Source organism: Clinocottus analis, unplaced genomic scaffold, assembly GCF_023055335.1.
Source record: "Clinocottus analis isolate CAN_PGR_092001 unplaced genomic scaffold, fCliAna1.0.p SCAF_20, whole genome shotgun sequence".
Taxonomy (NCBI): domain Eukaryota; kingdom Metazoa; phylum Chordata; class Actinopteri; order Perciformes; family Cottidae; genus Clinocottus; species Clinocottus analis.
The window spans coordinates 2,204,404-2,217,909 of NW_027175932.1; the positions used below are offsets into that span (position 1 = coordinate 2,204,404).

Genomic DNA, 13,506 nt, shown 5'->3' on the forward strand with positions numbered 1-13,506 from the left:
TCCTACTGGTTGATTTACTGGTCAACAAAGTCAGTTCCAGTTTTACAGAATATTTTGATTATATTCAAATAAACACAAATGCCTGAAAACACGATTTAGCCGCTGTACATTGAAGAGAAAACCTCTCTCTCTCTCTCTCTCTCTCTCTCTCTCTCTCTCTCTCTCTCTCTCTCTCTCTCTCTCTCTCTCTCTCTCTCTCTCTCCCTCTCCCTCTCTCTCTCTCTCTCTCTCTGCAGAGTCAGCAGAGTCTCTTTCCCAAAACTCCCACTCACAAAACCCACTCTGTTTCTATAAGTGGAAAAAAGAGGACGAGAGCGAGAGAACTGCTTGTTGTCTGTGAGCCGCACTACGAACAGTCACAGCGGTGAAGTGTCAGCTCAACATAATGCTGAAACACACACACACACACAAGAAGGAGCATAAAGGCAGTACGAGCCTGCAGGGGAACGTGAAAAATCAAAAAGGCAAAGAAAGAAAGAGCCTCCAGGAGGGTGAGACAGCTTCAGGAACGTGAAGACGACCCGTGAGCGCGTTGAAGCGAAGCCCCGAGTCGCTCATCGCTCCACCGAACGTAAGACAGTTGCGTGTGTTAATAAACAAGGCAATGTTCTGGGTTTTGTCAATGCCAACACCCACGGGAGACATGCAAAAACAAAGGGTGCTGTATAGATGAGCTGTCGATAACAACAACAACAACACACACAGACGCACACACAGACAGGTGATCACAGCAAACTTGATTTCAAATAACACAACAGAGTTTCATCACACGCGTCCCTGATTGTTCCTGCCGAGCGTTTACTTAAACAGCGCAGTGGGACTGTGGATAGTTTGTTTTTAGTCCATGAGGTGTGTTCAGGGACTGAAGGGGATGCAAACTTTTAGGGCGGCGCAAAGTCAATGGAAATACACAAATGCATGCAAATAGGAAACTCAGATTTGAGGCGGTGTCTCGTGCTGCGTTGCTGCCGTCGGCGGCTGAATCGCGAGCCGGATCGAAGCAGACTCAACCCGACTCAGTGGTGGAATCAGGAGGTCGGTGGTTCGAGCCCCCCGGCTCCGCTAGCCCATGTGGATGTGTTCTTGAGGAAGACACTTAACCATAAATTGCTCCCATAGCTGTGAATGTGTGTGAATGTTGGCTGTGGGCCGGTGGAAGCTTGGCTCCTCCCTTCAGTCACCATTTTGAATGTAGCATGAGGTTCTATTGGTTGTAACACCCAAATCCTCATCAACTCGTGTCCCTCATCTTCATCAACCTGGAGCTATAAGTTTGATGCCAGTGATGGAGGAAGCATCCGGATCCTTTACTTCAGCTGAAGTAGAAATACCACGGAGAAGAAATGTGACGCAGTACTCTAAACTACATGTACTCTGAACTACAATCAGCTGATACAAGTCATGAACCATGGCCAGAACATAGGAGGGATACTTCCTCCTCTCGCTCACACTGTCCTCTGACACCTACGTAATTACACAGTGTGTGTGCATGTGTGTGTGTGCGTGTGTGTGTGTGTGTGTGTACATAATGTGGGGGAGGCTCAGATCCGTGCTGTGCATCTCTATCTGACCTTTACTGCTTAGAATAGACGCACACAGGAGAGAGAGAGAGAAGAAAAGCAGAGAAAATGAGAAACGGATAGATCGACGAAGGAGGAGGAGGGCAAGAAGAAGAAGAAAAAAAAGGAAAAGTGACAGAAGCCGGGGGGGGGGGGGTGCAAAAAGTGGATGAAAAAGAAACAGAGAAAGTGTAGAAAAAGAGAAAGAAAGAGAAGTCAAAGTGGAAGAAAGAGAGACAAAGAACAGAGAGAATGTGAGAGAAAGCAGGTAAGTTTACCGTCTCTCTAACTTCGAGCTACAGCTGCCTAATAAAATGAATTATTTACAAATGACTCTCATCCAACCTAAGCAATTAGTGCACACACACACACACAGAAAAGAAAGAGAAAGGGAAAGAGAGAGAGAGATAAAGATGCTGTCTCACTAATTATAGCGGGTCTCTGCAGCTGAGGTCTGCAAGGTCGTGTGTGAGCGTGTGTGTGTGGGCGAGATAGTGTGTGTATGTGTGGGCGAGGTAGTGTGTGTGTGTGTGTGTGTGTGTGTGTGTGTGTGTGTGTGTGTGTGTGTGTGTGTGTGTGTATGTGTGTTCCAAAAATCCAAAACCAGCAATGCGTGAGTGGTTGTGTGTCGGCGAACGAGCGTATGTGCATGTGAGTCAGAGACAAAATCCAAAAACCAGTAAAGGAAACGCTTAAAAAAAACAGAATTATTTAAGTAGAGAGTTGCCTTATAGTGTGTGTGTGAGAGCTTTGAGGTTGAGTGGGGACTCATCTTTCTGAGAGCTGAGCGATGATCAGTGCTCAGTAATCCTACCTGCATTAGACACACACACACACACACACACACACACACACACACAATCACAAAGAGACACTTCCAAAACGCGTGGTTAATCCACGCAGCACATACATGTTTACAATCATGCTAATGTACACACGTGTGTGTGTGTGTGTGTGTGTGTGTGTGTGTGTGTGTGTATGTGTGTGAATAGAGAGCTATAAATAGGAGGTGATGCAGATGTCTCAACCATAAGTTTTGGTGCTCGGCCTCATTCGCCAGAGCGATGAATAGAGAGATCAAAAGAAAGGAATAAAAGCCCAAATCTCTCCTCTGTGGATGTGGAGCTGATGGAGCAGCTGGTTGTGAGCTCCACCAAATTAGTCAGCGCAACCATTTGGCATCAGAGCCATATCTCTCTCCCTCTCCCTCTCCTTCTCCCTGTCTCTCCCTGTCTCCCTGTCTCTCCCTCCCTGTCTCTCCCTCTCCTTCTCCCTGTCTCTCCCTCCCTGTCTCCCTGTCTCCCTCTCTCTCTCTCTCTCTCTCTCCCTCTCTCTCTCTCTCTCTCTCTCCCTCTCTCTCTCTCATATATCCATCAAAACCCTTTAAAATACATTAAACAGATTATTTTACTCGACGATAAAGCAACGAGAATGAACTCTGAAAAATAAAACGGCCCTTTTTTAGCCGGTCCTTTAGCGTGGGGAATACATCTGGTACAAAAGCTCAAAATAAGGACGACAAATTAGAGACCAGGGGGTCACAAACGTTGTGGGAAATTCAAATTGTGGTTTTGTTCTTCCATAAGAAAACTCAATGTGTTTCATGTTTTTAAAAAAGCTGTTCTAGATTTGAAAGCGATGCTAGAAAATATAACAAAAACAGCTACTTTTGTCTCTTTACAGCTAAATATTGTAGAAAGAAATCCTTTAATTGAGTATTAAACGTGTATGAAAGGAACATGGTCGCTCACGTTAATGCATTTGTAGGAAAAACACTAGTTATAGTCCATTTATTGGAAAGCTGCATGGTTTAGTTGGAGTTGCAGTGATGGAGTCGGCGTGGCCTCGGCCGTGGACTCCACAGGTTCATCATCGGCTGTAAGGAGACAGATGGGAGAGCTGGAGGTGCGAGAGGAGGCGCGACTTTAAGAGTACTAATGCAAACGTGGACAGCGCACCAGAACAAACGCCGACGAGAGAGAGAGAACAGATCTTCGGTCCACCTGTGATCCTCCCAAAGCTTGGAACAACCGTCATGCAAGTATACAAAATAAAAAACAAAAAAGTGACGGAGAGAGATAATTACTGCCTCTCATCCATCGTCCACACCAACAGTCAGCAAACACACCGACACAGGAAGCCAGACCGGCAGTCAGCCAATCATCCGGCGGATAAAAGGGTTTGTTTCTTCCTGAAACGCCGCGGGTCAGAAGTAGTAATCCAGTCCCTCGCTCGCTCGGCAAATTAACCATTTAATCAAATCACCCGGCCAGCTGTCTGTCTGTCGACACACACACACACACACACACACACACACACACACAATGTCAATCACGAGCATAAAAACCCAGCAGGTAGAGCAGCTCTGTGCCATCACAAACTTTTGAGCGTTACGTGGTGAAAAAACAATCCATTTTAATAAATGTTTCGCACTAATAATTGCAAATCCATCAAGATGTAAACCTCCTGTTGCTATACAGCTGAAACACAACCACTGAATCATGAGAGAAGAACACTTTCCACGTGGAATAATCACGACAGTGGAAGGTTTCCTCTCTCGTGTCATTGAGGACTGTGTGTACGTTAACGTGGCCTCTTTCCTTTACGTTTGAGGAATGTAAACGGACACGTACGGCGTGTGAAAGCCGTCCAGAGACACAAGCAATTGTTTAGGTGTGTGATGGAGAAGGAAGTACTTGACTAATCTTCACCGAGGTTCCTCTTTCTTCTCTATTGCACGAGGAAGATCCACTTCTCCTTTTTCTCTTCTCTTTCGCCTTTCACCCTCCATTTTTCTGTTTTTTTTCAGCTCTATTTCCAAGCAGGGAAAGCCTCTTACAGCCAGCCAGACGACTAATAAGGAGCGGCTCCTGACAGTCAATCCCCCATAATGCCTCAGCACACTGCATTATGGGCAAAATAACCTCCAACACACACACACACACACACAAGCACACACACACACACACACACTCGGTTGCTCTCTCAAACACTCCTGAAAAGGCTAGGAAAGAGAGAGCAGAAATCTCACTTCTGTTCCTAAAACAGTCATCATCATCATCCCTCTTCTTCTTAGCAGAAAATGATTGATATGCAGGAGCGTACACAAACACAGCACCGTTGCTCAGAGAAGGGTGTAGGGAGGGATGGGGTACCAACACCTCGGTCTGTCTATGGAAAGAGAAGAGGAAGAGGAAGAGCGGAGAAACCCGCCGCATCATATCGTGACCGACAGGCTGCACATCACCGTCACTGCCTCCAGGACACAAAAAAGGCCTCCAAGCAACGTGTCGGGGCAGAAATGATGATTTAAAATGCTCCGTTTATTAAGAACGACTTCACCTGATCGGCCGCAAAACAAAACCAAACGTGAAAGGCTCTAGTTTTTCCACTAACGAGCCACATTGCACCCGTAGGTGTCGGTAAACGGCCTCGTAGCGGCTGCTTCTGAATGCATTTGAGGTCAATTCAAGCCTTAACACTTTGCTACCTGTTTTATCACTGTGAGCTCTGTGCTTTGATATAATTTAGTTCAATCTGGACTTCAACTTGAATTCAAGAGAGAAATCGCCCAGAAATCTCCACTGACTATTTTCTAACACTTTATAAAAGACAAGATCATTTTATTGAGAAAATAAACCTCGGAGTAAAATCGATAATAAAAATGATAAAACACTGCTAAATAAAATGGATTTAATTAATAATTTGTACAACATTTTCAACGGAGTCCAGTCCAATAAATGATGGGAAACTCTCCGCTGACACAGAGTCGACCCATGAAATGAACAGCTCTTAAGATATTAAAGATGAAAAGCCAACTGCAGCTTCATAGCAGCACACGCTATGGCACACTGCTTTGAAATATATATTAACTGTATATCTGTTGACCTGTTATGTCTTTTGAATTATCCATACATCCAAACAGCTTACTCTCCTCCTCCTCCTCCTCCTCTTCTTAGCAGGAAAAGAGTATCATCAATATGCATGTATATATCTGTTCATCCATCCCGAGGACGAGATGAGAGGGGAAATTGTGTCAGTGAGCCTTGTATTTCATCAACAATTGGTGCTGTGATCGTCTGCTTAAAGATTCATGAGTGTCTTTAAGCTGCCCGGACTCTGAGCCAAGCGTTCCACTGAATTTAACACAGACCCAGCAACAAAAACCTGACTCCTACACTGGCTGTATAAAGCAGAAGCGAGCAGCGCTTCCTACAAGATGCCATGCAGATGTATTGAGGTGAAAGCTCTCGTTCCCTATTGATTTTTTGATTTAATCCATTTTAGCCCTGACGTGGAGGAGGGAGAAAGTACTCACAATGCAAACAAACACAGGGCGAAGAGCCTTGTCGTGCTAACACTTAATCTCATGTATTATTGTTACAGTTGGATTTAATCACTCGTGGATTACATAAACACAACTCCAGGAAACACACCAGCTCATTACGAGTCAACCGAAGAAACATTCTGTAATCTGGAAACCCTGAGTTGTCGGGATATTTGACCGGATAAATGAAAACTTTGACCGGCTGCTGCCGGTGCTGCGTAGAGAAGGGGATTACCAAAATCGCAAGGTTTCACCCTCTGGGCAACGTGGGTGCTCTTGTGAAATTTCTGGCCGATCCATCCAGAACTTGTCGAGATATTTCACTCAGGAGCAACACGGTCTGGACGGTTCACCCTCTGAGGGCCCTGGATGTCGGTCGTGTAAATTCATACAACAATTGTGTAGCTTTAGCAAATCAAGTACTGCTGATTTATGCACCAACTCCATGACTTCCTCTAACGCTGACGTTCATAATTAAAAAGGATTTACACAAATTACACAAAATCAGAAGCTGCCACGTCTTTCCTTTCTGTATCACGAGATTAAAAGAAGACAATATGAGAGTACTCCTTGTGATGAAGTAAATGTGCTGCATGTTGTTCCTTGTTGTGTGTAATGAGTATTGTTTTTCTGCGTTGGCCTCCTAAACCTAATTTCCCAGGAGCCAGGGCTATTGTGCGGCGCTGTGATGCATTGCTCGGTTTAGACAATTACTACCGGTAAATAAACAACACGGCGTCACAGAGGTTTTTTTCTAAATCTCAAATCTCTCTTCCCCTTCGGCTGTTGACCCGCTTAGTTGTTGTAGAAAGAAATGAAAACTCGGATCACAAGGTTGAAAATTCATGAGCGCCTTTAAGACCCGCGGAGGTACGAGCACGCAGATGAAATCTGATAAAGGCTGGACTTTCAAGTGCATAGAATCATTTCAAATGTACATATTTTGTGAACTGTAAATGTTGTTGCAGGGCAATTCAAGCGTTTGGCGTAAAGACGGAGACTTGTGAGCGCTTTGTCGCCAACTTAAAAATAAACCCGCGACCTTAGATGCTTTATTCTAACGCCTGAAGAAAGTCTTGGAAGTCACACAAGTTATCACTTTATTTTTAGAGCTAGTTAACTTTTATCGCTCCCACTAATGAATCACTTCTCTGTTGGGTAACATAGTAATTGTCCTCTAAAAGCGCCAGCAACAGTCTATTCCTCCCCCTTCTATCGTGTTTGCGACACAGCTTTGACTTTGTCTCTCCATCTTTTTCACCCCTCCCCTCCGACTCTCTGTATTTTGGCCTAATTGAAGGCTGTAAAGAGAGTTTTGTATGCTGGCAGCATCCGATGATGAAAGGCCTTTGATCACTGTTTACCCCTGCAGGTGGTTCACAGCAGTAGCGACATGAGATACATTTATATCTTTTCATGTTTTTGCCTCTCTTCATGTCTCCCCGGTCTTTCTTCCCCCCGTCCCGACTGTATATTGTCCCCGTGTGCCTAAGAAGACATGAAACCCAAAGTGTATGACGGTGGCTGTATCGTCGGTTGATCCGTTGTTGGTACAGAGCGGGCTGTGAATAGTGGAGAGGGGATAACGTTACGACATCCTGTCCTGTGGCGGCTTGTTTCTGCACCAGTTCCCATGGAGGCAGTGGTGAAATCTCACCACACAATAAGCTGGCTGACGAAACAAAGTGTTTGTTTCTTTGTCATTTTTTTTATCCCCCCTCTCTGAACTGGTCATAGTGGCATGTCGACCGAGCAGAGTTGTGGTTTTAGAGGCAAGGTGGAGGGTCTAATAGTCATTTAAAGCCCCCATCCATCACGCTGTAACGTCATGGTTCGGGTTTTTTTTTTGCGGCGTCCAAATGGGGAAATCTGTACAAACCAAAAAACTAAAGATAGGAAACAACAGCTCACTCGTCCTTAAAGCGGAGCGATGCTCCGCTGGACTGGTTTGAGAGCTCTGGTTCGGCTCAAAGTTGTTCATAATTTAATGTCACACTCATCTCTCTTTAATGGAATCATGCTGTGATGACAGCATATGATCGTGCAACGTTATCTATACAAAGAAATGCAGTTAAATTGATTTACCAAAGTATTTGTTTTACATGTAACATCATTTTAGTGTTTTAAATCAAATCTTGCATAAATGTGGGGCGATATGTCAAATATAAATAATAAATATAATCTCAAAATTAATCATAATGTCACATGTGTATAAAATATCTGCATTTTGTTACATAAAAATATTTTTAAAAAATTGTATTTTTTGTCGATCAATATATTTCATCACAATAATGCAAAACTCATGTAAACATCATCAAATAAATTGCCATGAATCGTCTGGTTGCTTATTGATCAGCAACTGGAGCTGAATTGATTAGTCAATCGCTTTGATAATCCATGAATCTGCTCGCTCACTTTTCATGCATGAATGCCGCAAAATTCTTTTGTTGCAGCAGCTTCGATTTGCAAATTGGGTGCTGTTCTTTGCAGCGTGTGTGCGTGTACACACACACACACACACACACACACACACACACACACACACACACACACACACACACACACACACACACACACACACACACACACACACACACACACACACACACACACACACACACACACACACACACACACACACGTAGTTTGGACTGTTGGTCAGACGAAACAAGCAATTTGAAGGCTTGGCGTCAGGCTCCTCTTTCATTTTACAATCCTTTAGAAACGACTCGATAATGAAAATTATATATTATATTATATATCATCATATCTCCTACCACAAATTCCATCCAAGTTGCATTGAATATTTTATATGCATATCTTGGTTCCGCCATCAGTGTATTATGACATCAGTTCCATGGTAGTTGCAAACATTGCAGACGTGTAGACGCACGTTAGGCCTTGAGAAAGGTTTTCAGGAATGGTGAGTTTATCAAGACGGAGCTCCATTAGATTTACTGGGAGACGACTCTATCTTGACGGCTCGATGGGCCCAAAGATAAATGTACGAATGAGCCGATGACCAGCTGACGGGGCAGTGCCAGGAAAACAACTTCCTGACTCACTGGCTCTCTCACAGATCGGGTGTCCAGCTGGTCGACGGACTAGCTTACTCAAGTGATGTCTTCCAGACTAACCTGGCGTCCACACACAGACACACACACAAAGCAACCGTCTTTCTGACAGTCACGCAGGCAGACGGGTGTGCGACGTCTAAGAATAGATAAAAGGAGGGACAGTATTCTGAGAACACACACAGACAAAGTGTGACGAATGTCTGCCAGATAAGTTACACGTGCCTTACGCTGCCATAAACACATCCTACCACACACACGCACACATTAGCTTTGATGTTCAACGCCATCATTTCTCAGCTCTTTCATATTGCCACATATGGTAATTCAATCCTCGGCACCGGCCACTTCAAAGCTGCGTAAACTACCTTCTTACGAACCTCCCCCTTGACCGGCTAATGTCATTCCCTCCACATGCCTGATCCCATGAAGAGGAATATTTTCACAACGTCTTCATAGCTTTTATCCAAGAAGGTCAAAGGTCAAAACAGCGCCGCAATCGTCATGTATGGGCAGGGGAATAAAAAAGATGACTTATTTCACATAATTAAAGACACCAGGCTGCATTCATCCACTCCATACAATGGACATACTGTGTAGAGGAGTTACAATAAATGTTGTTTCCATTGTGATGCAGAATCTTTTTCCTCTCTCGAGGGGCGACACAAAATCTCCATTAAAAATAAGTGAGGGTGCACTCGTGCTTTCCTCAAGAATACATTTTTCTTAAGAACAGCAAACAATGGCCGCACTTACACGAGCCAAATGTTCTCTTTTCAAATGAAAGCAATCAAACCGGGGGTTTCCGACGAGGCCGTTTTACGGCACACGAGCGCCGAATAAAACGACACGGGAATCGACCACAAAGCAAGAGGAGGAGGGGGGGGGCATTATGCCGACGCCTTCACGAGTAGCGGCCTCCATATTTGTATGTAAAAGAAATAGTTTGACATCTCGGGGAAACGTCCAACAGACCGTCGTCGCCACTGAAGTTGCAAGAAGATACATTTATAGCCCGGCATATAAACTCCTGTGAAACCACAACCACAAACCACTGATTAAGCCAATAAAGAGCGTCTTTAAAAAAAGTAATTTGACCGAGGAGGAGTTCCTTTGTAGGCTAGCGCTACAAAGCTAGCTAGCAGCATCCACACATGTCAACTGTGGATGCTGCATTAAAACGTGAATATCTGACTGAATTTTGAATTATTTCAATCAGTGTTCAGCGCAATGAACGGAGAGATTTGAGTGCATCGGTGTGCATGAGGTGAGTCAGTGCACATTTAGACATCCCGAATGTCTCCCTCGTATGCTAAATTCATGTTGAATGAATAATAAAACTCTGCAGCACATGTCACAACAGCCAGCTTTTACTCCACATTGCATAAATAAAGGTTCTGACGCGCACAATTTACTGAATCCACCCTTTCAGCAGTTTACTTGACTGAAGCAACAGATTCATCAAAACAAAGTACTCCAGCTTTTTACTAAATTGGACAAGACGAGCCAGCTGCGGCTCCCCGACGACGCAGCGTCTCCTGGAAACCTGATTGGACAAAAGATGGTTTCCCCTCAGAGAAAACCACAGAGGAGGAGAGACTCATGATGACTGAAGTGAAGGAGTGCATGTATTCCTTGGTAATGTATTTGCTCTGCAGTACTTGGAGCTCAAACAGGTGTTTAAAAAAACTAAGGATGGTCAAAATATAATAAAATCTGGCAAATTATCATCTGTCAGATGGATTGTAATAGGATTATCTTGTAGCATCCCGTCTCTTTAAATTGGATGAACCTTTTCCCAAATGGCCAGTATATTCTGCTTAAATCTATTTATTATTTATGATGCACATTTAATCTGATTGGGACTTTAATTACGGGTGATCCTTGTCTTCATGTTTAATTGATATTAGTTTATTGTATATCATTTAGAGAACACAGATTACCAGGCTGATATATGACCTCATCGCTGCATAACATGCATGACAAAGCAACAGATATTCAATAGACGTTTTTGGCGGTTTTACGCACGCAAACTGTTGCTCTGCTCTGCCGCCACGGACTCACAAATGAATCGATCGGATACAAACAAGTTAAAATGATTGATTTGACCTCCGAATGCAGATCATTTTGGTTGACACACATTCACAGGGCCGCAAACAAACGGCTAAATAGACAGACAGACTGACAGGCTGATGGATGACACACATTCTTGACTGACACTTGACAACAAGAACTGCCGTGTGCATGCGTGTGCATACATGCACACGCATGCATGCGTGTGTGTGTGTGCACACGTGTGTTTGGTCTTTGGCCAGTTTTCACTATCAACAGCAGCTGCCAGTCGCACCAGGGTGTCAGGCTGCTGCTGGCATTCACATACACGCTCACGCTCACACACACACACACACACACACACACACACACACACACACACACACACACAACCCACAAATCAATACTGTTTTTGCTCCCTCTCCCCTCTTCACATGCTCCAACACAACAGGGCTACAGCACCACTGGGAAATGAGCACTTTCACGCACGCACGCAAGCACGCGCGCACGCGCACACGCACGCACACGCACGCACACACACACACACACACACATTGTTGCATGTGCAAAAATTGTTTTGATCCATCTCTGTCATGGGCTAAAATGCTGCGGCTGTGTGTGTGTGTGTGTGTGTGTGTGTGTGTGTGTGTGTGTGTGTGTGTGTGTGTGTGTGTGTGTTTGTGACACAGCTCGTTAAACAGTCAACATGTGTAGCTTTTATAAGAATTATGCTTTTATAATTAACACCCACATAAAAAAAACTCTAATATAATCCCTCTTCCTCTTTGTGTGTGTGTGTGTTTATCATAAGCTTTTTCAAGCTAACATATCACCCTTTTTTATAGCATTTATACAATAATCACGAAGGAAAAATTAATAACAGACATAAATACATCCCCACCCTCTCCCCAGTATCCCTCCCAGCATCCTCCCAGCAGCCCCACTCACCGATACGAGGTCTGTTTTCTGAACGCCAGTCCTCTTAATTTCTCCTCCAGGGTCTCCTGCTCAATGTCGGGCAGGCTGCTGAACGTGTCGCTGCCGCAGCCAGCTTCCTCCGAGCCGGCTCCGGACTCCGAGTCGCCCCCATCGGCTCCCAGGGAGGCCAGGCGCCCGCTGAAGCCCCCAACCGCCGCCGCTGTCGCCGCCGCCGCCGGGCCGGTTCGCTGCTTCGCTTGGGGGTCCATGCTGGTCGGTCTCGGCTGTGTCGCCCCGCTCTGGACCCCCGCACCCTCCGTACCGGCTCGTGGGGGGACACCGGTGCCGGTGGCGGAGCGGAAAACCGGGCGGTTTTTCGGGGAGTAGAAACGACGCCACTGACGTGCTCGCGCGGGTCGACCGTTGTGATTCCTGACCGTTGACCGCCTTTATGTATGGCAGCCAGGCACGGCAGCACGCGCAGCCGCCTGGACATCAGACCGAACTGCACTCACGAGCCCCGAACCAACTGGAAACGAGCTGCGTCAAGTCGGCGACGTCGGCCGGAAGTGGAGCGTCTTGTTCTTCAAAATAAAAGATTCACAGAAATAATGACGTTTGTTTACAATACAATATTATTCTATATAATATATTTAAAAAATATATACATATATTATTACAAATCAGATCATTTATATATATTTAAATAATTCGAAATAAAGAAAAACAAAAATGAAATAAATGTTTTATTATTCCAATATATAAAGCTATGGTACGTGTATAATCTACACAGACTGAGGCCCTTTCGTAGTAGGACTGTAGTAAGGAAAGAAAGGGAAGCATTACTGTATCTTGTATATTATATTTTCAGCTTATTGTGCTTATTACACTCATTACAAAAATGAACATTAGGACTAACAAAGCATTTCGTTGTGGAACCTCACGACCGATATAATTTGTACACACATTCGGTTTCCACATTAGTTATTTTTTCAATGGGTTTACAAAAACATGATGTACAACTACGGATTATGGGTTTATTGTGTGGACGTCATTTTACGCGCTCAAAATCTTTTAGACCACAAATTGAAACCATAAATATTACATTTCTCTAAAAGTCTAAAATCAACCACAAAAGATTTCCCATCAAAACAGTGGACTATAATGTTTAGAAATGCACTATGTTGTGTAAATAGGACACTATTGCTTGTTCATTGTGGTTTTATGGATGAACATGATCATGAATCTTGATGAATGAATCAAGTAAAAAATATCTTTATGCACTCGTACCACTGACACTGACTTACGTTGCATAATGTACGACGGGAGTATTAGATGTAATATTATGGACATAATCATGGACTTTGTTTATATGTTGGCGTTGGGTATGTTTTGGATTTGCAGCTTATTATCCAAAAAAAGGCTTTTAATTTACAATACATGACCGGAAGTTGGGTGTTTGATTCTTTGTGTGGCTGCTGTCGACAATTAACACGTTCAGCGTGCACTGACTACAACTAACTGCAGCATCCGTCCGTCTCCATAAGCTCATCCCCCTCCGAGTCCGTCCGTCCAT

At 44.3% G+C, this 13,506-nt stretch overlaps 1 protein-coding gene across 11 annotated transcripts in view; it reads right to left on the reverse strand.

Annotated features, from left to right (window-relative positions):
- Positions 1-12,334, reverse strand: part of dgki (diacylglycerol kinase, iota) — a 51,240-nt gene extending 38,906 nt beyond the window's left edge. For all 11 annotated transcript variants that reach the window (XR_011078043.1, XM_068586666.1, XM_068586664.1 and 8 more), the window contains exon 1: positions 11,961-12,334. Coding sequence is in view for 10 of the 11 variants with exons in the window: in XM_068586666.1 (XP_068442767.1) it covers positions 11,961-12,199 (239 nt within the window). In the remaining variant the exon portion in view is untranslated. The remainder of the gene's footprint in view (positions 1-11,960) is intronic.
- Between the last annotated feature and the right edge of the window lie 1,172 nt (positions 12,335-13,506).